The sequence below is a fragment of the Hipposideros armiger genome, unplaced genomic scaffold, assembly GCF_001890085.2.
Source record: "Hipposideros armiger isolate ML-2016 unplaced genomic scaffold, ASM189008v1 scaffold_74, whole genome shotgun sequence".
Lineage (NCBI taxonomy): Eukaryota > Metazoa > Chordata > Mammalia > Chiroptera > Hipposideridae > Hipposideros > Hipposideros armiger.
Genome location: NW_017731424.1, coordinates 1,378,006 through 1,398,991, shown reverse-complemented (window position 1 = coordinate 1,398,991; position 20,986 = coordinate 1,378,006). Strand labels below are relative to the sequence as shown.

The following is a 20,986-nucleotide window of genomic DNA, read 5'->3' as shown; positions in this document are numbered from 1 at the left end:
AATCCTGATTCCTGCCAAATGCATCTTAAAAGCACAGCACGGCCCTGCAGAGTATCAGCAGTGCTTCTGTGCCTCCTGCCACTCCAGTGGTATGAAAGACATCCTAGGTAATTCCAATAAAGGTTACTCTTAGGTCCAGCTTAAAACTTTTCAAAAGCCTCGTGCTCAAATCTTATTTCCTGAGACTACTTACTGACTCAGAGTTGAACTCTTGGGTCTTGTGCTTTGGTCCGAGCCCTTGAAGAACTATGATGAGTTGTGTAGCCATATAGAGCTGAACCTTCTTTTTGTTTTAATAGTGTCCTGATATTTAGATATAATAATATGCACAAATTACTTATTGAATGACTACTATATCTTAAAACTTTGCCTGGTATTTTAAATATATTTTGTTGGACCCTTATCGTAACCTTGCAGAAAGTGTGGTATTATTCTCGTTTTATAGCTGAGATAATTATAACCTATAGAAATTTAGGAACTCACCCGGGACTTCTTGGCTAGTAAGTAGAGGAGCTGGAATATGAAAACCCTGGTCTGACCTCAGCAGCCATGCTCTTTGAAAACTGCTGTTATCTTACAGTGCTAAGGGGATGCAAATGTTTTGCCTGAGAATGGTTTTGTACCGTGGAAGCATTTGGAATGTTAATATCATCTTATAGGAGCAGAAAGATTGGCATGCAAATGGATCCAGAAATATTTCAGAGCCAAAAAGAACTATTATATTTTACTAAATAAATTGACAAAAAAGAAAAGAAGGAAAAAAGAAACAGTTATATCTAGTGAAACTTCTTTGAAATTAAAAAAACCCCAGAAAACCAAAAAAACTTTAAAAGAGCTAAAAACAAAGTTGGACATACAAGTGGAATTCTAGGATCTTATTTAGGGGAGAGAATTTTGGTCAGCCAAGCCAGTACTCTCATTTTCTTTAAGGGAACTGACACTTATGAATTAAGTGCCTCATTTACCCAGAGCTGTGACCACATTTCCTGACTTCCAGTTCGATGCTGTCTCCTATATTATGCGTCTCCCTTAGAGGCTGCTCTGATTGGCTGGGGGACAGGCAGTTGGTTGACGATTAAGAGATACATTCATAATTTTAGATGACTTATTTTTAAGTGAAAATTATACTTATAAGCTGAGCAGTTCATATAAGTTTCTAGAAGAGGGGGATGTTTTTGTTTTCCCTGTTGTGACATTAACTTGTATACCGAGGCTCCAAGGTAGCCGAATGGAAGGAAGTTAGCAAGTTGATGCAGGCAAATGACTGATAAGCAGACCACTGGTGTATTCACGGGCATTGGCGGTAAAAATAGGGTGGATTCCGTTTTGCTCGCTGACCTGTGTTAATCTGAGGTTCCGGAGTAAGGGAACACAGCCCCCAGATCTTACGTAACCTTAGGAAGCCCACATAATCGGAGGGAGACAAGCCGAGCTGCTGTGTGGAACATGCAGGACGGGCTCGGGAATGGTGCTGTTAGGGGTCAGGCTGCTGAGATGAAAGGCTGAAGCAGACCAGGTCAGGGTCCGGGTATCCTGCTGCCCCCGGGTGTGAGGTCCAGGGAAAATGGAGGTTTGATATCAGTGTTTTGTTTTCATGTATCAGTGGTATTTGAGGAGATACCTAATATTCTGTGCAGGAAGGAGAGGCCATTGTTTTAACATTTCTTAAATGAAATGCTTTATTTCTACTATAAAAATAAATAATAAGTAAAAAGTTCCAGGTGCAGGTACTGTGCCATGCTAATAAGATCTAAGTGCCCAAGATGGGGAAGGCATTCTCCATGCCCTCGAGGAATGTGTGCTCTAGTCGTGGGAAGATTTATATGTAAGTGTGATAAGATGGGGTGTTTCTTAAACCATAGGGGTATTATTACCCTAGTGTTACTGTGTGGAGTTCTCTAGAACTTGGGAAAGCAGTGGGTATGTATAAATGTTCCCCCTTTGGATGGGGTTCCTTCAGTACAGTGAGCCATAGATTACTGCACTGAATAGTAACTCGGTTACTCAGGCTGAGCGAGCACCTCCTGTGTGAGAGAAACTGGGCCAGATGCTGGGACACACCAAGCTGGTAACACACATGTCGCCCGTAGTGAGCATAGGACCACAGACACACAAGTCGCTATAGTGTATCAGGTAAGCAAGTCCTAAGAGAGGTGTAGAGTGCAGCAACAGCACACAGGAGCAGTTAGGGGCTGGGCCTGGGGAGGGGTGTGGCAGGGTCAGGGGGTATATAGGGATGAGGGCACCTGCATAGATAGAGGAGCTTTGACATGACATGACACTTATAAGAATGATCAAGGCTTTTCAAGTGGAAGCATCACAGGCACAGGGACATTAGGAGAATGGTAGATGTGGCCAGAGATTAGGAAGTAACAGCATTGCCCAAGATGGGGCTGAGAAAGCATTTTGGGACCCTGTTTTGAAGGGATTTGGATGCTGTTCAAAAGGAATAAAGAAGCGATATTGTTTTAAGATGGGTAATGACACAGTATTGCTTTAGAAAGACAGGAGACCAATTTGGAGATGGTTATAATCTTTCAAACAAGAGATGAGAAGGCCCTGAAGAAGCACAGAAGGGAGAAATGAGACACTACAGAAGCAGTTAAAATAGGAGCACGGGGTTGCAGGCTTGAAGATAACAGGATTCTGTCAGGGGTGAGTGACTAAGTGGGTGGTCAGCTTGAGGGAGAAGCAGGCGGGAAGTGATGAGCTCATTTTTAGACAATAAAAACTGAAGACCCTCCCTTCACTATGAAGGCCTTCGGCCTGAAGATAACTAGCGAGCAGCTGGGGATGCAGATATTGATACAGGTGACAGGTCAGAAGTTTTGAATTATTTAGCGATACAAAGCAGCTCATAAGAATTAATGGGAGCCCTAGGATTGAGTTACTGGGTGAATGAAGAGCGAGAAGCAAAGGGGGCCGATCACAGAACCTGGAGGCCTACTGTCATAAAGGGACAACAAGAGGACACAAGGGGCTTCAGAAGAGACTGAAGACAGATATTTGGGGAGATCGTTTGAAGAATGAAGTTAACATAAAAAAACAAGTGGAAGGAGGACCGATGGCGTCACCTGTGACTGTAGAGGGAGCAGTTTCAGAAGAATGATGAGGACAAAAGGACTAGAAGATTGAAAGAAGCGACATGAGGCATCTGATACAGTGTTTTAGAGGAGAGATGAAGTACTCACATAAGAAGAAATCAGTTTGAGGCAAGAAGGCCGAGTCATCCCATCTATCCCCTGGTCCAGAATGGGAGGACGAGCTTGTGTGTAGGGAGAGAAAGATGAAGAAGAGAGAGGGGGGCAGAAAATGTAAAGAGCCGGGTGGTTCTAAAGCATGTAAGCAGATGGGGTAAGCACAGGTGGTGGGATTAGTGTTGCCAAGGGAGACGGCTCTTTCTTGGAGGAAATGGGATGGAGGAACACAATAAATGATAACTCGTTTTGAGGTGGAAGAGAGGGAGATTACAGAAAGGAGATACAGAGCCTTAGTTCTTCGCTTCCCTCTGTTCCCTTGCCTCGGCCTCCCATGAAGTAGAGGGTAGAGTTATAATCTGCCGAAACGGAAGGAGGTAGGGTTGAGGGCATTTGGAAAAATGGAGAAGATGTAACAGTTTTTTAGAGGAATGTGGGAACTTTCAAGGGCAGAACTGAGAGGCCACCCAGTTTGCAACACAGCTTTTAGTGAAGCCATTGAATTGTTTGATTGTCTCTGACATTGCCAAGCCAACTTGATGTTCAAGTGGTAGAAAGACATGCTTGGGAATAGCCAAAACAAGATAGGATGTGGAGGATGTTGAAGGTATTGCTTAGGTCAGTGGTTCTCAAACTTCAGCTTGCTTAGAACCCGTGGGTTATTGGGCTCCGCCCCCAGAGTTTCTGATTCAGAAAATTTGCATTTCTAACCAGTTCCCAGGTAATGCTGCTGCTGCTGGTCCATACTCACGCTTGGAGAACTCCTGGCTTAGAGTCCAGTTAGAAAAGGTTAATCATAGGTTGCAGGCCAGAGAGGGAGGAAAAGAGAATACAGGAAGGGACTGCAGGTCTGTGAGAATAAACATGACAGTGCCAGGGGATGGGTTTCCACATGTAGACAAGGCAGGTTCACTGGCTACAAAGACTTGGGATAAGTGGAAGGATGGAAGCTTGTGTCTACAGAGAGAACTCCGGATTGTACAGCTTTGCAAATGGATTTTTCGGGTGATGTTTGTTACACAGCCTAGACTAAGCCTACTCAGACTATTGGTCTTCCAAGAGATAAAGAGATTGTGCCCGAATGGAACTCAGTGTACGACTTCCTCCTTTGAGAAGGTCTTGTTCTCCTCCCTTACCTCTAAAAAAGAGTCAGCTGAACAAAACTGCGGGTAGTCGTGTAGTTGATTTGCATTCTGGCACTATTTGCAAACCACAGCTGGCACACAGACCACACTTGGAGTGGCACTGTCTTGGTGTATAGACTACCGAGTTGGGGTGCAGTTAGAGGTCTCTGAAGATGAAGGATTTGGAAAAGTTAGTCCAGGGTGTTGTTTGGGACCATCTGGAGAAGGGTTCTGCAGATATACCAGAAAGGGCAATTTCTGGAGACTGATAGATGGTCACGGGACCAGAAAATGGGGAAAGGGCAGTAGAGCCACGTGGCCCAGGGTCAGAGACTCCGAGAGTCACTTGACTGAGGGTTCTCAGGCTACCGTTGGGACATGGAAAAGAAGTTTATCATCCTCTCAGGTCATTAGAAGGAAGTAATACTACTTTGTTAAAAAATGTATTTTTCAGTTACAATTGATATACAATATTATGTTAGTTTCAGGTGAGCAACATAGTGATTAGACATTTATATACCTTATGAAGTGATCACCCCAATAAGTATAGTACCCATCTGACACAGTCCATAGTTATTACAATATATTCCCTATGCTGTACTTTGCATCCCATGACTTTTTATAACTTTCTTCCCATGTTTAATATTCAATTCCCATGCCAATAACTTTCTTCCCATGTTTAATATTCAAGTTAATACCTATAGTAAAAGACTAGGAGAGGGTGTTGAACAGCAGTCTCAATATACAGGAATGGGCAGCAGAGAAAAGAGGCAGAGGAAAACCATGGTTGAGAATACAGGCTCTGGGCAAACCTTGATTCATGCCATGACCTCACCACTTACAGGCCCTGTGACCTTAACCAAGGTAGTGAGTCGGAGCCTGTTTTCTTACCTCTAAACAGGATAACAATATTATTTCAAAGAGTTATAAGGATAAATGAGCTTTTTATAGTACTAAGCCTGGAGTCTGTCACATAATAAGCATGCCATAGTTTCTATTATTATCAACATTATTGTTGTTAAGAGAAAGCGTAGGCTTTAGAGTCACAGAAACCTGGATTAGCATCTCTTTTTCTTAGTTCGAGAAGTTACATGACCTTGGATAAGCCATGTAATGTCTCCGAGTTACCTTCTCTCGTCAGTAAATGGGAGGGGTGCCAGCTACCTATAGGGTTGTCACGAGAATCAGATGGTCTGCGTACAGAACATGTTGGTGTAGTCCCGAGACGGTCTTTGCTAGCAAATGTTCCTTTGCCTTTGTTTCCTGCCTTTAAGTTTCAGGTTTGGTTTCTCTCCAGTCAGGCCTTGAAAAGAGCCTGGACCAGGCTGTGGAAGAGTGGGACATTGAGAAGGCTGAGGAGCTCAGCAACCAGCTAGCCACCCGGGAGGTGAGTCCAAGTGGCAGCATGTGTCCTGGCTGTCCACATTTTCTAAAATGAATGTAGATTCGTTTCATAATCACAAGTAAGTTCAGTATTCAGATATTTGATCTAAGATTTTCCTTTCCATTTTCTCTCCTCTTCTTCTTCCATTTATTTTGAAATGCTACATTTTATTTTTGTCTTTAGTGTTTTTAAATTATTCTGTTTTTAAATTATTGTCTAAAAACTTATGGTGGAAATAATCCATGATTGATATTCAACCCAAGATTTCACCTAATTCAGAGAGCTTTTTGCCAGTTATGATTAAAAGGCTAGCTTTCTTTTTCTATTTGCATCTTTAACTCGGTTTAACTCTCCCTGAGGGCGCGGTGTGTTCTAATGTCACGTCTTTCAGTGTTTTTCTAACCCTAGCTCCCCCGAATGCTTTCTTATTTCATATTCTGCACATTTCCCTCAGTCCTAAAGAATTTTCAGTCTTTTTTTTTTTTTAAACCTGTAGTCTATAGTACAAAACGAATAGCTATGTTGCATATTTTTTTCCCAAGTACACAAGGCTTCTAGAAGATTCTGACTTGCACCTTCTGGGGGAAATATTCCTCTAATTGGGAATCACTGCTAGGTGTCTCTAGGCAGAGTCGCACAGGGTAAAGAGCTCATATTGGCATATGTTTTGTTGTTGTTGTTTTGTAATTCTTTTGTCTTTTCTAGGAAAACAAAGTCCTACTATAGCTTTCAGTTTTAGCATGTCTCTACCTTCTTCATTTCATTCTTAAGCTGTAACTACTCTGTGGCGTTTGAGTGCATAGAAAACATCATTGGTCATCTGTGTAAACTGTTGGCCACAGGTACTATTCTTTCTTATCTGCAGGTGAGCATTTTTCCCGACAGACTACTGATGAAATTACTATTTCAGTACATTCTTCTATGGAAATACTGTTTCACTCTTTCATCTCAGATGTCAAAAAATCTACCATTGACGGCTGGCTATTTGTTTTCTGTTTTTGGCTGCTGGCCATAAGTGTTTTGCGAGGTTTATATTTTTAAGTAGGGAAAAAACAAGTCCAGAATTGAGGCTTAGGGATTCAGAAATTATTATTTTTTTTCGTGAAGCTTAAATGATACACTGGGAGGAGCTGGGGTCACTAGTGGCCTCGTGTCCACCAGCAGTTAGTCGCATGTGAACCCCCACCTTGTCTGCCTCCGGGGTTCACTCGTGAGCTCTCCTTTCTCTGCCCTCTGAAGCTGCTTGTGACAATGTACAGACGTGGTGCCTCGGAGCCTCCGAAATGCGTGTTTCCTTTGAGGATATTCGGTTTCTGTGTTTGTGTTTTGTTTTGTCATACTGCTATTTTAGAAATGGGACTTGTATAATACTGACTAGGTATTTTCCATTTTAAGGGTCCTTATTTTCTGTCACAGTTTATGACAAATGAGATTGCTTTAGAAATACATATTTTCAGCACTTGTAAGGATAGTAAACATTTTTTCAAGTGTTCTTTTTACTTCCATACAAATGTAATGCTTTGTTCTAGTACAATAAATTAAATTTATTTAGTGTGGGGTTAAAGAATTCTGATTAAAAGAGAAACAATAATTTGGGTCCTATTCTCGTCTTTGTATAAGTGGAAAAACATCTGGAAAGTGTTTGCTATTCAGACTCAGACATTGGAAAGATACTGATGCCATGTTAATTAAGCACCCGTGAAGAATAACTAAAGTAATCAAGATGGAATTCTTGAATAGTTTAGTTTGAGATTTAATTTTTTCATATTTATCCCTTTGGTGTCAATCACTGTGGAGATGAGAGATGGGATTTTGAGAAGTAGTTGTGAGTTTGGGGCAGAAATCCTTTATGAGTTCTATGTATATGTGCATGCTAGGTGTCCTTTTGGAAATCAGGTATACTGGTTTTTAATCAGTACTGTTTTTTCTCAAGAAGCAGTGACTGGGGCCAGCTGATAAAGCCTTTGCTCAGAGGCACAGATCCCAGAGTTCTTAAAGCCTTTTCTAACCATAATAAGTGAAACTAATTTTTGATGTTTAACATTTATAAGCCTGTGAAACCAATCGGGCGGTATCAGTATTGAGAAAAATGAAGCCAAAAGTAGAACCATGTTTGAGGATGGGCTTTGAAAACTGCTCCTCAAAACAAAAACAAAAACAAAAGTATGCCAAAATAAGGCTGTCAGTACACTGTTGTCATGACACAGCAAGTGCATAGTTTTCCAGAATCGCATTCGCTTAAATTAACGATGACATTAAGGATGAATGTAATCTGGTTTGCAGGGGAGTGGCTCAGGGTCACATGTTGGAAGGCTAGGTTGTGCTGTCGTCTTTGGTTTTGCCATGTGGTTATGTGGTTGCTTTTGGACTCCCTCCTGTTGATTAAATACTTCTTTGTTAATCATGGAGGAAAGAGGAAGTGAAAAAATATACTTGGGTTTGTGTCATACTGATGAAACTGTTAAAAAAATAAAAGTTGTTTTTAAAAAATATTTACACACACACACACACACACACACGTACGTACATACGTACGTACGTATTGGAGCATATTTGTGGCTTGTTAACCTCAGGCCTGAATTGGAAGTACATTCCAGTCATTGATAGTGATCCTTTGAAAGTGCCATCACCTGGTACTGATCTTTTCTGACACATTAACTTTGTTACAACCCAGATCAGATCATACGAAATTATAGAAATAAGTAAAAGCAACTAATATTTTTAAATGAAGTTCTAAAGCCTAGATTTAATTAAATAGTCAGCACTTAGGTTGAATCTCACATTTTGGAAAGAGAATTTTTCTCTAGACATCTTCATATTAGCCTGCTGTAGATAAAAACCAACTTGGTTTGTCAGCAGACAATTCCTACCCACAAATGAGTCACACCTGCTTTGACTAGCTATACTGTTCAGGTGAATTTTAGTTGTGGTTGTGCAGTGTCAGGGCTGAAGTGAATGGGAAAAGAGGTTGCCTCTGAACTTTGTTGGAGCTTTGTGTGGCTCATGCCCTTAAAGATTACTTTCTCTGCAAGTGACTCAGATAGGATGGTCTTGACAACAGCAGCTAAACTGAATTCCTTGAAAACATCAGTACTTCATGTTGTAACATTATAGTCATTTTGTGTAACTTAGAAAGAATAGTCATATCATTTTTTACAATTTGCAAGTTACCGGTATTCTCCTCTGAGATATTTTAGATATAAACTGCTGCCATCTTTGCTGAGGCCAAACACCTTCAATTTGGAGTAATGATATAAAATGTTTTATATTTTAAAGCTCTTTGCTTGAGTTTATGAATGTAGGCCAAAGGTAATGACTTCTGCCTGTCTTGCTGGTGAGCACAGTATTTACTTAGAGCCTTCTCAAGGCCATCACAAGTATAAATGATACAAAATAGTATCCCATTTTAATGTTAATCTTTTTATAGATATAAATATTATGCTGGCAGTATGAATTAAACTGAGAATTTTAATTTTATTAAATTTATGAAATAGAGTGTAAATTTTTGGATTCCAAGACATAAAGTTAATAATGTTGAAATAATAGTTTGTTAATATTTAAATAACAAAGGTAGGAATGGCATTTTTAAAAAACTAATGTTTGAATTGATTGAGTTGTGTTCTGTCCTAGATAAATAAATTAAGTGCTGTCTGAATTTGGGCAGATTATTAATTTGTAGCATAAACTTTGTTTTTAAAGCAATTTCCTAGAAAATCTGAAGGTGTTCTCATTGAAGAGGGGTATGGAATACATTTGGGGAGATAGTTTCTGCGTTTTATGTTCACATCTAAGAAGTGGTCCTTTCTCAGAAATGCTTTGGATGCTACAGCACTTACTGTAGCATTTAGAATTTTTCCAATAGAGTTCATTGTTAGGCTTTGGTTTCTCTGAGAGGAGTCTGGCTACAACTTACCCTATTTATTTTGGTTATTAGTTTTTTATGTTGATGTGTATGCTGTGTTGTCTTGATAGAATAAGAGCTTGAATTACCTCCCCTTCCAGAGCCCTTCCCAGATAATACAGTTTTGACAGGTTTACTTATCAGAGTACTTGGAGCATTGTCACATCTCGAGTTTGTAATGGAAACATTTGTTCAAATTTTTGAAATAGAGATGCTGCCAAAATTAGTTAAGTTTAAAATTACTTCTCATCAGTGCTATTTTCATAGCGCAGATATTTTAGGAAAGATGTTTCATCACATACAAAAAAAGCTGAATTGAAAGACATATTACAGTGAAGGAAATCGTGTGGTTCTCAGTCCTTTATTCTGTAATCCAGAGAGCAGAATTATTTTCTTCCCGTTTTTGCGAATACTTTCTTTGGGTAGAAATATCTTAACCAACCATGTTTTCAGGGTAAAACAGTTCATTCAAATATAAACCTGAGCATGTATTTCAATTAGTTATTATAAGAATTTATCATTGGAACCTGGGACCCAATGAAGGATGGCAGGTAATTTTCATTTTCTTAATTATCGTGATTTCTAGACACTGAAGATTGGGTAAACTTAGTAAAAATGCATTAAAATATTATGGATCTATTTATATTAAGAATTCAAAATTAAGTATCTGCATTTCAACATTTTATTGTTATAGAAAGGAGATTATTTTGGTACTTGAAAACATTTTGTTGTACTTCATGTTGTAACATTATAGTCATTTTGTGTAACTTAGAATAGCCATATTATTTTTTTACAACATGCAAGTGTATATGAAGAATACGTTATTTCATACAAGGTCATCTAATGCCTGCACACTCTGGCAAAATATATTTTATGTCCTTTCAAATTGTACTACGCTGCCTTCTATACTTTTTCTTTATTTGTTTCCTTTTCAGTTTGACAGTAGAGTTCAGGACTATTTTCTTTGTGGTATATTTCACTGAGCAGCATGGGGAAAGAATACAGGACACTGGGGAGAGAAAAGCCCTCGCTCGGTAGGCTTCTGCCAGACAGCAGTGTGGTCAGCTACCTGGGGAGGTTGGGCGCACTCTGCCACACGAGGGGCACGTGTGTCTGTTAAGGATCATCTAGAAGTGACTCACTTTCGTTAACTGGTCATTTCTCAGTGACTTTTTAATTTAAATGTTCCTCTGCGCATGGTCTGGGGAGCTTTTAAATGCTGATTTTAATTCTTTGAAGCCTTGTTCTCCTTAGTTCTTAGAACTAACTCAGTTATTTCATATAGATGAATAATTAGCACAATGTATGGAAGATAAGCTCTGCCTGCTCCGGGTAAGGGAAGGCCTCATTGAATTCCTCGGCAGCGAGGTTCAAAATATGTACATTCCCATAAAAAATTGTGTGCAGCTTTGAAGCGGGAGCATTTAAACATGAGAAAAATAAAAATGGTGCTGAGTGATGGGTTTTTCTCTCAGGTTTTTAGGTGTACTTACTTAGATCTTGTTTCATTGAGGATGTTTTTTTTAACCTTTGGGCTATGAGTGGATGATCACCTAGAATGGTGTTCCTTATGCTCTCTTTTAATTATGTTTATCTGTGCTTTTAACAAACCTTAAAAAAAGATTTCAGATGTTACAAGTCTAATTAAAGAGACAGACAAAGCACAGTTTATACTGTAGATTTTTTCTGCAGTTCAATTAATCAGCATGTTTTCTCTTTTAATTAAAACCATTTTAGTAAATTAAAGCCCACAGCAAAACACATATATAATTTGTTTGTAATTAGCTCTTAATTGGTGGTAGTTGAAGCTTAGCACCCTTGGTTTCTTTCTTCATGATTGCCATTTTATTAGCAGCCAGTCATTAATTAATCTTTTTCTAATTAGCTTATAAAACTGTTGATGGCACATTATTGTAAATGTGATTTTAAGTTCAAAGCTTGTTAATAAGCTTTCTTACTTAGAAGAACAGAGATAAAGAAATTGCTGAAAACAGTACTACAGTTCTATTTTAAAAAAGTCTTTCTTATGGGGACTGTGTAAAGCATCTAACAGCTTATGGTTAATTTTTTAATACTTTTTTTCCATTATGAATGGAATAAGTTGCTTGAATATAAATGTCTACATCCAGGAATAATTTCAACAGTATAACATCTTTTCTCCTTCCTTTGGAGTACTGTAATCTACATATAATTTGAAGCCTTAATAGTCATCATTAAAACAGGTGTTATATAAACTATTGCACTATGAAATCAAAGTTGATAATATTGAACCAAAGTATATCTTATCACACACCTCATAGACCAAACGTTTTTTTAAAATAAATTGCAAGATGAATCATACATATATATGCTATATGCACCTATGTTGTTTGTGTATAAGATCTTTGTGCATTTTAAATACAGGGGTTGTTGGGTTATAGTTTGAAATAAAAACCATGTGGGTTTAACTGATAAGAAGTTGTAGTTACAAAAACAAATAACAGGTGTTCGTGCAGTTGTACATACACATAGACACAGGTGACAGGTAGTAAGTACATAGATATGTAAACCTGTGCACGCACATTTGAGGCTGTTTTCCTGTAATAGAACATGACTTAAAGTCAGAGTTTAAGGGACGGGATATGACAGCTTATTTGCTGTCATCAGAGCTCAGCATCTCAGGTATGACCATGGAGAGAAAGGTCCCAGTCCAAATGTAGATATCCTGAATTTACCAAAGCACATGCCATATTAAATTGTGGTTTGAGTGAAACACATTAGCCACATCACAGGCTTTAGTGAAATAAACTACCAGTTTTATAAAACTCCTTAACTGCATGGTGTTCTGTGCTGTCTATCAATGTTGGTGTAAAGTTTTGAAAGTTATAAGAAATAAAGCATTATCAGTCATTGGAAGTGGTTTTTTTTTTTTTCTTATTTGCTTTTTGAACTTTGCATGTTATTTCAACTTTGGCTATTTCTTTGCTTGTTTTTAAGAAGGCGTTTTATGATGCCATGGAGGAGACACTAGAAAGGGATAGCTGACAAGGAAAAAATTAAAAATTGGATAAAAAGTAAATGAATAATGTCATATTACCAAAAAGATGAGAGGCTAATTTGTGCCGACTTTTTGCTAATTTTGTTCAAGCCTCAAAATGAGGAGCTGTCACCCGTTCTGTGTAGCACTGATGACAGTGCCAATGATCCATGAAATAAGCTGCCGCTGGCTTTGTTCTGATAAGAATGAACAAATCTGCACAATGTTCGGCTCCCAGAATCTCATTTTCATACTTGCATGCAGGCTAAAAGAAATAAGCTGTTTGCAGGCTTGATTAATCAGACAGTGGAGGGGTTTTGTCTCTTTGATCTCTTTCGTCTCCTAGGTAACTTGCCTGACATTAATGTTGAGCTTGAGTAAAGACAATCAGGAATTGTCGACCAAACTGATATAAAAATTAAAGACCTTAACACTTTAAGTACTCCAGTAATGGTTCCGCTTTACTTCAGAAAACATCTGTTTTCATTTAATTAAAGAACAAAAGAGAACGGCATAAATATTTTTCATAGAGACCTATTATTCCATGAAAAGTTAAAGTATGATAATTGGTATTTTTAAATAAGTGCCTTGAAAGTATTCAAAAGGGAGGAAAACTTCATAAATCTGTTACAAGCTAGTAATTTTGAGGTGAGTTAAATATTTCATGAAATGGATGAGAAGTTTACAGTTAGGCTAGATTAAGCTCTTTAAATCAGATGTTTCAAAACATTATCAGCAAACTTTAGAATGGCAAGATTTAGCAAGAAAAACTTAACTTGGTTTTGAAAGTTTGTCTTTTAAAAATCTCTACTAGGTTACAAGATGTGCCATTATATCTATTTTACAACCCAGTATGATTTACACATGCTAAACCTGTAAAATTGAAAGGAATTAAAAAAATGTCGCGGAGCGTTTGCTTGAGGTTATGCAGACGCTTTTACAAACCTTCCAAGTGGCTGTAAAGATGAACGCCTCCAGGGTCCAGCCAGGGCCCTGCTTTTCCAACCAGCTAAAGCCCTTATCTTAAATCCAAGCAAAGTACCATTAATCTTTCTGAAAGACCTTTTATGGCTTTTAATATATCCCAAATTAGAACATTTTACACCCTTGGTTCCTGAAATATGGTGATAAAAAGCCTTTAGAGCTTAATTTTCCTTACCGCTCGCTCTGACCAATTTGCAGTTCTCTGTGATAATGTTTAGACACCTTAATTAAAATGCAGCAAAATATTGGATGTTCTATATGGAAAATGCTGATACTTTGGCTACACATATAAGAAGAAATGCTGTATATATTTTTAGTCATTTAAAAAAATTTCTTCCCACATTGTGTTGCTGTAGTTATCTGATGACCCGAAACAGTTTTTTAATATAAAAACCATTGACCAAGCTTTTGTGATGTTTACTTAACATGAAGATGCATTTTTCTTTTTATGGAAGTGAAGGGGGATTCCTGTTGGCTTCTATTATTTGTTTGTAATACTGAAACATAGCACAATATTCCTTTATCTCCTGGAACTCAGGTTAGTCATCTTGCCTGGGAAAATGTGTTTCAGCATCTCTTCCATAGAAGATCTTATTATCCTTTCGCATTTCCAAATATTTCTACTTTTTAATTCTCCACAGGAATAAGTGAAGTATTTATTTTAAGTATACGAAGGACACAAAATTGATAGGACTTATCATCACTACAAGCTTAAAAGATTCTTTCTGTACAATACATAGACTAGGCTTGTTTAATGTTTATCAGTTGAAGAACATTACATTTAACCTAACCCAAGGCAAAATACAGATAGAAAATACACTTTTTACATGAATGGGTCTGTTTGAAAGTATTGCCTATTTACCGAGTTATTATATTTATTTAGTCCACAAAATGATGGAGCCCACTCATGTCAGTGCATTATAATGAATTATTTTTAACAAGTTTATTCTCTGTCTTATGGAACATATGCGCTAATAACTCTTTACTGTGATGCTAATTGTACTGAATTTGGCCTTAACATTGCTAAGAAATTAAAGGCTTCTGCATTCTTAGAGCACATGACCTTGTTGAGATTGAAGAGCCCATTTAAATCAAACGACCACGTGCCCAGACACATTGAGATGCTGTTTGGCTTGTCTATCCCAAATCCAGAAAACCCATTTGGGAAATTTCAACAAGCTAAAAATGTAAGGTACATCTTAATTTACAGCAGTTTTATTTTGTTTTTTACAGCAGAAAATTTACAGCAGAAAATAATTTTGTCACATGGTTAATGGTACATGCCAACTATGTTTCGGGTCATTTTTGTTTCATACCCAAAGTAGCTGGAGTGGGTCTTCTGTTGGAGGTTTGACTTGGCAACATTTGCATTTGATACATAATATATAGGAATATCATTAAGTAGAAAAATACAGAGTCCTGTGTTTTACCTTTTGGAAGTGGGGACAGGGAAGAAACGCCTCTACACAAATACGGAGACCCAGCGTGCATCTTAATTAAACCCAGGCAGCAAGCTGCGTTTTGTGACAGCAGAGTTTGTTAGGTGCACTCATTGTCTCCTGGTAAGCACCCCACAGTGCCCCATGTCCCCAGTCTCCTTGCAGTTAGGTGGAACCGTGTGAGGGCTGTCAGCAGAAATGCTGTGTGTCACTGCTGGACCTAAGCGTGTAGGAGCCAGTGTGAGACCCTCCAGCTGTCTCTTCTGCCGCAGCGAACTTGGAAGCCACAAGTTGAGATGCTGGCGCCATAAGGTGGAGGAGAGCCCTGCCAATCCACAGCTGACTCTAACTGAAACCAGAAATAATAGTTCAGCCAATGAGATTTGGGGATTTGTCGGATGCTGCTGTTTTGACTAGACTAACCTGACAGGTGCTCACCTGATATTTTACAAATGGATAGTTTTTCTGTGAATAGGAAATCCATCCCACTGATAAATTACTCCAGGGCATCCTTCTAGAGTCAGTTTCCACTTTGGGTGATGATGCTACAGCCCTTTGAGTCCTAGCCTTTTTTCAGTTGACTTAGATGAACTTTTATGAGATAAAGAACTGGAAATGAAGAGAACCAAGAGAACAAGGCCAGTCTTGATAAAATGTCACTGGCAACCTCTATCTCCAGTGCTCTATCTCCAGTGCCTAGAACAGCGCCTGGCGAAAGTGCATTTGTGCCCTTACAGTATTTGTTGCATGAATGTTATCCTTGTGAAAAAAGATGATGGTCACAGTAGCGCTGCTGATACTGGTTTGGGTTTGGAGAAGACGCTGAAGTTGGTCTGCTTTCTCAAGTGGGCCCTCAAGTCACAACTGCCCACCCTTTCTTCACTGGCTTTCCTGTGGGTGGTGACCAGTTCAGCACCTGGATTTGACTGTCAACGGTGCTTTCGTTCACTTCCATTCTTCATAGATACTCATTCCTGGACTGAGAGACCCGATATGTTTTTCCTCTCATTTGGAAACCTCCGTCAGTGTTTGATTCCTACTCGTTTGTTTCATCCTAAAGGAAGCTATTCTCTAAGATAAACTGGAAGAAGTGTCAAGTGTGCCAAGCCGCACTTTCCTAAACCGTCTTCTCTCCTTGCCATGTGCTTTTAACTGCCCACCATCTAGATAGGCAGGAGGTCTCTAAAACGTGGGCTTTAATGTGTTGCCTTTAAGTGGCTTCCAGGTTCTTCCTTCTCTTGCGCAAGCCTGACCACTAATATGCATCAGGCTGAGTACAGGGATAGGAAAGGCAAACACTAGCAAGAGATTTTTAGCCTTTGTTGTTGAACCTGGCTTCTTAGTAGATACTTTTGAACCGGGCATTTGTAAAATCAGCCCACTGAAAACAGAGCAGCTCCCTGCCCTCCAGACGCTTGCCTGCCGAGGAACAGCCCTGCGGTAACTGGAGCTGACCTGCTGGAGGGAGAGAGACAAAGACTGGTGGCTGGAGTTAGAGAAGACCTTGGGGGTGGGAGGCCAGGAGGCTTTGTTTTGATTGGACCTCATAGGACTGGCAGATGGGTGGTGGAAGGAACTGGAACAGAGGCCCAGAGGGACCAGCTGAGGGGAGACCCAGGTACTGTGGCCCTGGTGCCAGCCCCTCACCTCTTAGCACCCCCAGTATTCTTTTTTTCTGTCAGTGAATTAAAAGCTGTTGCCCATCATACAAAGTGCATTTATGAAGTAGTAATTAGCTTTCCCATGTTTTATTAATCACATCACCGACTGCCAATCAGAGCTTTTGATCAGCAGGAGATAACTGGTGTGACCATACTGAGTTGCTGTAATTCTAGCCCAGAGCAAAGAAACTTGATGTCTCTGTCAGTCTGTGCAGTCTTATCAGGGGTAAATTCCTGTTTGGCCTACTGAAATGCTGAAATAGCTTGCAGATCCCTATCACAACCTTTGTGGACCCTGCAGGGGCCTCCGTTTGGGAAGGATTTCTCTCCACCTAGAAGACTGGTACAGCTAGGGCCAGGGCTCGGTGGGAGGTAAGGGAGTGCGGCCACAGCTCTGTAGTCGCTGCACTGTGGGTGTTCAAGGGCCTGTGCATAAGAATTTCTCATTTCTAGACATAGCTTCTTACCCACAAGTTCTCAAGCATTTGTGTTCTTATATTAGCTGGAATTTTATTTTCACTTTGTTTTTTCTACTTTCGAATCCTTAGCTTGGTGTAAAAATTGCCAAAGCAATTGCCTGCCACAACTTTGTGAAAGCCAAAAAGGAAGCAGAAAATTCACAGGTTGCTCGAAAAAAGAAGAAACTTGCGTGGGGGTATGTTTAAAACTTCTAGTCGTAATTCTACTAACATCATAGAAATTGCAGAAATCCTGTGACAGTTTGTGTGAATTGTTATTCATTTCATTTGTGTCTGTGCTGAATGGTTATCAGTTGATAAATGAGACATGTTTTCATCCTTTCTGATCTTTATTTTGTAATCAATCGATCATGTAAAAACATTTAAGCTTATTTTACTCTGGCACTTAGTAAACATGTTATTATATTTTAGTCAAGTACTATAGAAATAAGTTGAGATTTTTATGTTTTTCGTTTTAGATTTGAAGCAAAGAAGAGATGGGAAACCAAAAGCAACATGGGATACATGTAACTTGCCAGACTTCTTCAAGACTTTGTGTCTACTTGAGTTTTTCCTTGCATCTTCAATTGCTCGATTTACTGAAAAGACTTTCCTGCTTATGTTAAATAACATGTCAGGAAATTGATAGAAGTAGAAAAAAGAAGCATAAAATTTGGGAGTTGATTATCAAATCTTTTCAAGCTTTTTCTAACGAGTTCATCCTATTGAAGTCAATGGAATTGAGTGTTATGTTATTTGTACAAGGATTGTAAGCATACATACAGGGGAAAGATAGAAATGTATTTATTTGTGTAGGCCTACAGTATAAAATCAATTTTACCTTTCATCCATTTGGTGTAGCATAGCCAATGAGCTCCTTGTACTTTCTTATCTGTGCTCAGTGTAACTGCACTTATTCTGGAATTGTGTTTTTAAGATTGACATTTGTTTATAATGGATTAGTCATAAGTACAAGAAAATTTCAATTGATATTATCTTTACAAATGACTTTATCTTACTGTTATAAAAGTAATTATTGGTTCTTTATTGGATGCAGTAGAGTTGATACCTCCAGTCACATAATAAAAGCAGTTCATTAATTTTTGTGTACCTTCCGATAAAAGATTATAATTTTTAAAAAGGACAGAATGTAGTATTTGGAGGATGATTTAAATTCAGCTCTGCCCGGAAATGCCTGCCTAAATATTTCTCTCAGTCATGTCATTCTTAAAATTATGAGATGATTCTTAGAAGAGAAAGTGGTGTAATTATATTAGAATGTTATAACTCAAGACAACATAACTTTGAACCTTCTGAGAACGTGGTTTGATTGTTTTTACTCCTCTCCCCCATTACTCCTTAAAAGACTGAATGAACTAATGAGGATAGAGGACTGGTGCCATGGAAAGGAGTTTTCATTAAGCGCGTGTGTCATCATCCGAATGAGGAGGGGCTCTGAGAAATCATATAACCGGCTGGTCAGAAGACCGCGGCTGGAGGTTTTCGTTTGTAGCAGGCCTTTGGTAATTTGGCGCCTCCCTACTTGGTGCTCAGTAGAGGTAAAGAACTGCTTACCATGGTTTTCATCAGTCACCTTCCTCCTTCAACCCTCATGACAGGTTTTCTAGCTACCTGATGGGAACTTCCTCTGGGTTGATAATATAAATTCAGGAACATAGAAAACATGTCATTATAATTCTATTGTTATTTTATTTTTAGATTTACATTAATACCAAAATTTTACTAATCTGTAGTGGCATATTTTGTGTGTTATCTATATTCTGGAATAAGTGAGTAAGTTGCTATTTAAGAACAAAAATCGTATCTTGCTTCCACTTTGGTAAGAAAAGTCAGGATAGAGAGAGCACGATTTTAGGAGATGGTTTATCTGCTATGGAATTCATCATGAAAAAGTGTCCAGACCAAATATTGGAAAATCTTCTATTTTATGTTTTCATGTCCCCTGTTGTGTTTTGTAGATAACAATCATATACTATTTACCTACATCTCATTTAAAAATCCTAATAGGCGAATACAAACTTACAGCATAGGAAGCCTTCCTCTAAAAAACCCACCACACGATCTAGTGGTTTTGTCTGAAACGTTAGAAGTGTTATCTTGAGCAGGCGGGTAGTGTGGGATTCTCACGATAGGCCCTGAGACGGCCTGCCCCTCAGCCTCCGCTCATTTCCCTTCTCCCGAGTCCACTTAGAGCATTTTGTGGCCCCTGCAGGCACGCCTCACCACTCTGCTCATACTGAGGCCAGAGAGGCCTCCGAGGGGTCTGTCAGATGGGGAGCCCCGAAAGCCAGCCTCAGAAGGCCTTAAGCCTGCTCCAGTGCCAGCCGCTGCCCTCTGCCCTGCTGTTCGTTCCATGTAGATGGGAGCATTTTAAGTGAGTGGAAGGCATCGTGGCACAATGAAATGTAGCAGGGGGCTCATATGATGAGGGCGCCACATCTCATGAAGCCCCCATTCTTGGGGGGCCTGGGTTGTGAAAAGTTCCAAAACGTGGCACAGCAGAAGGTGGGGGGTTGGGGAGATTTCAGGGAAAGGAAGGGCCGCGTTGTCTTGGTTTCCCCCTGCCAACACGTCATTTGGAACCAGTTTTATTTTACCAAATTTAATCCGAATTAGACATTTTACTCATTAAAGCAATGAAATGGGAACATTATTTTTAGAGTACCCATGTTGCCTGAAAAGTGGAGTCGTTTGTCCTCTCCATCTGGTCACAGCAAAGTTAGGATTCTTTTTGGATCAGTAATAACTTCAGTTCCTGAAGCTTGAACATGTGCATTTACTACCACCAGAATGCCTGAATTAGATTAGCAATGTAAATGTCAGTTACTGTTAACTGAGATTAATATGTTTCAGGCCATCAGTATGGCATTAATGTAACTGTGATTTATTAAGTACTTCAGGCTAAAACAACGTGCTGAAGAACAGTAATTTTGAGCTTTACAGCCCTGGTTCTGAGAAGTACAGTTTGGTAGTGCATTCTTGTTTGGGAGCCCTCAGGATGTTTCTGATTTTCGGCAGAACATTCTATTTCTTTCACCAAAAGGACCGTTTGAATATATAATCTCAGGTTTGCTATAATTAGTCCTGATGACAGAGTTAAATGCCTTGGCCAAAACTATAAATCAGTAGTTAAACAGGTTTCTGCAACTGGTCATAAATCTCAAACTCCATATTTTAAACTCACTTGGTTTTTTTTTTTTTTTTGGGAGAGACAGCTAAGGGAGGGGCAGGTCAAGGACAGGAATAAAATGTTATCTGAACTTCAAGGACCAGCTTAGCACCTCACATTTAAAATCGACTGATATGCCTGATACCTTTTGTCTAGCAGGTTATCTGTTAAAATTTTTAATAACTTAACTTATTCTTTACTCTGATAAGACAAGATTTAATCCTTAAAATACGAAGGTTAATTTTCAAAATATCCAGATTTTCATTTGTTAGGTAAAGATATCACTGTCAAAAATGTATGTCCTGCTAAACTATAAAAATGATTGCATGAGGTTTGTCGCGTCCCGCACGACATGAGCAGTGGGAGAATGAGAGGCGGCGGCGAAGGGTTAAGAAATAAAAGAAACAGTGGTCAAGAGTTAAATGAGTGCGGGGCCAAGGGTCTCCAGCCTCGTGGACCAAGAGCCCCAAATCGGGCTGACACACCGCTTTTATGTCTCCATGTACCCGGAAGTAGCATTGTTCTCTCCACAGTCTGTGAGTCTCACTCCTGAGAACTTGCTCAAGCCAGATTACCCATGCCTGCAAGCTGCTATTACCGAGAGAGTCCGCCTGCAGTGATAAGACAGATGC

General features: G+C 39.2%; 1 protein-coding gene across 5 annotated transcripts in view; it reads left to right on the top strand.

The window, feature by feature from the left end:
* FAM204A (family with sequence similarity 204 member A) overlaps positions 1–18,911 on the top strand; it is a 30,474-nt gene extending 11,563 nt beyond the window's left edge. For all 5 annotated transcript variants that reach the window (XM_019642997.1, XM_019642998.1, XM_019643001.1 and 2 more), the window contains 3 exons: positions 5,619–5,708; positions 17,255–17,361; positions 17,644–18,911. In XM_019642997.1, coding sequence (XP_019498542.1) covers positions 5,619–5,708; positions 17,255–17,361; positions 17,644–17,695 — 249 coding nt within the window. In that variant the 3' untranslated portion in view covers positions 17,696–18,911. The remainder of the gene's footprint in view (positions 1–5,618; positions 5,709–17,254; positions 17,362–17,643) is intronic.
* Positions 18,912–20,986: the final 2,075 nt, after the last annotated feature.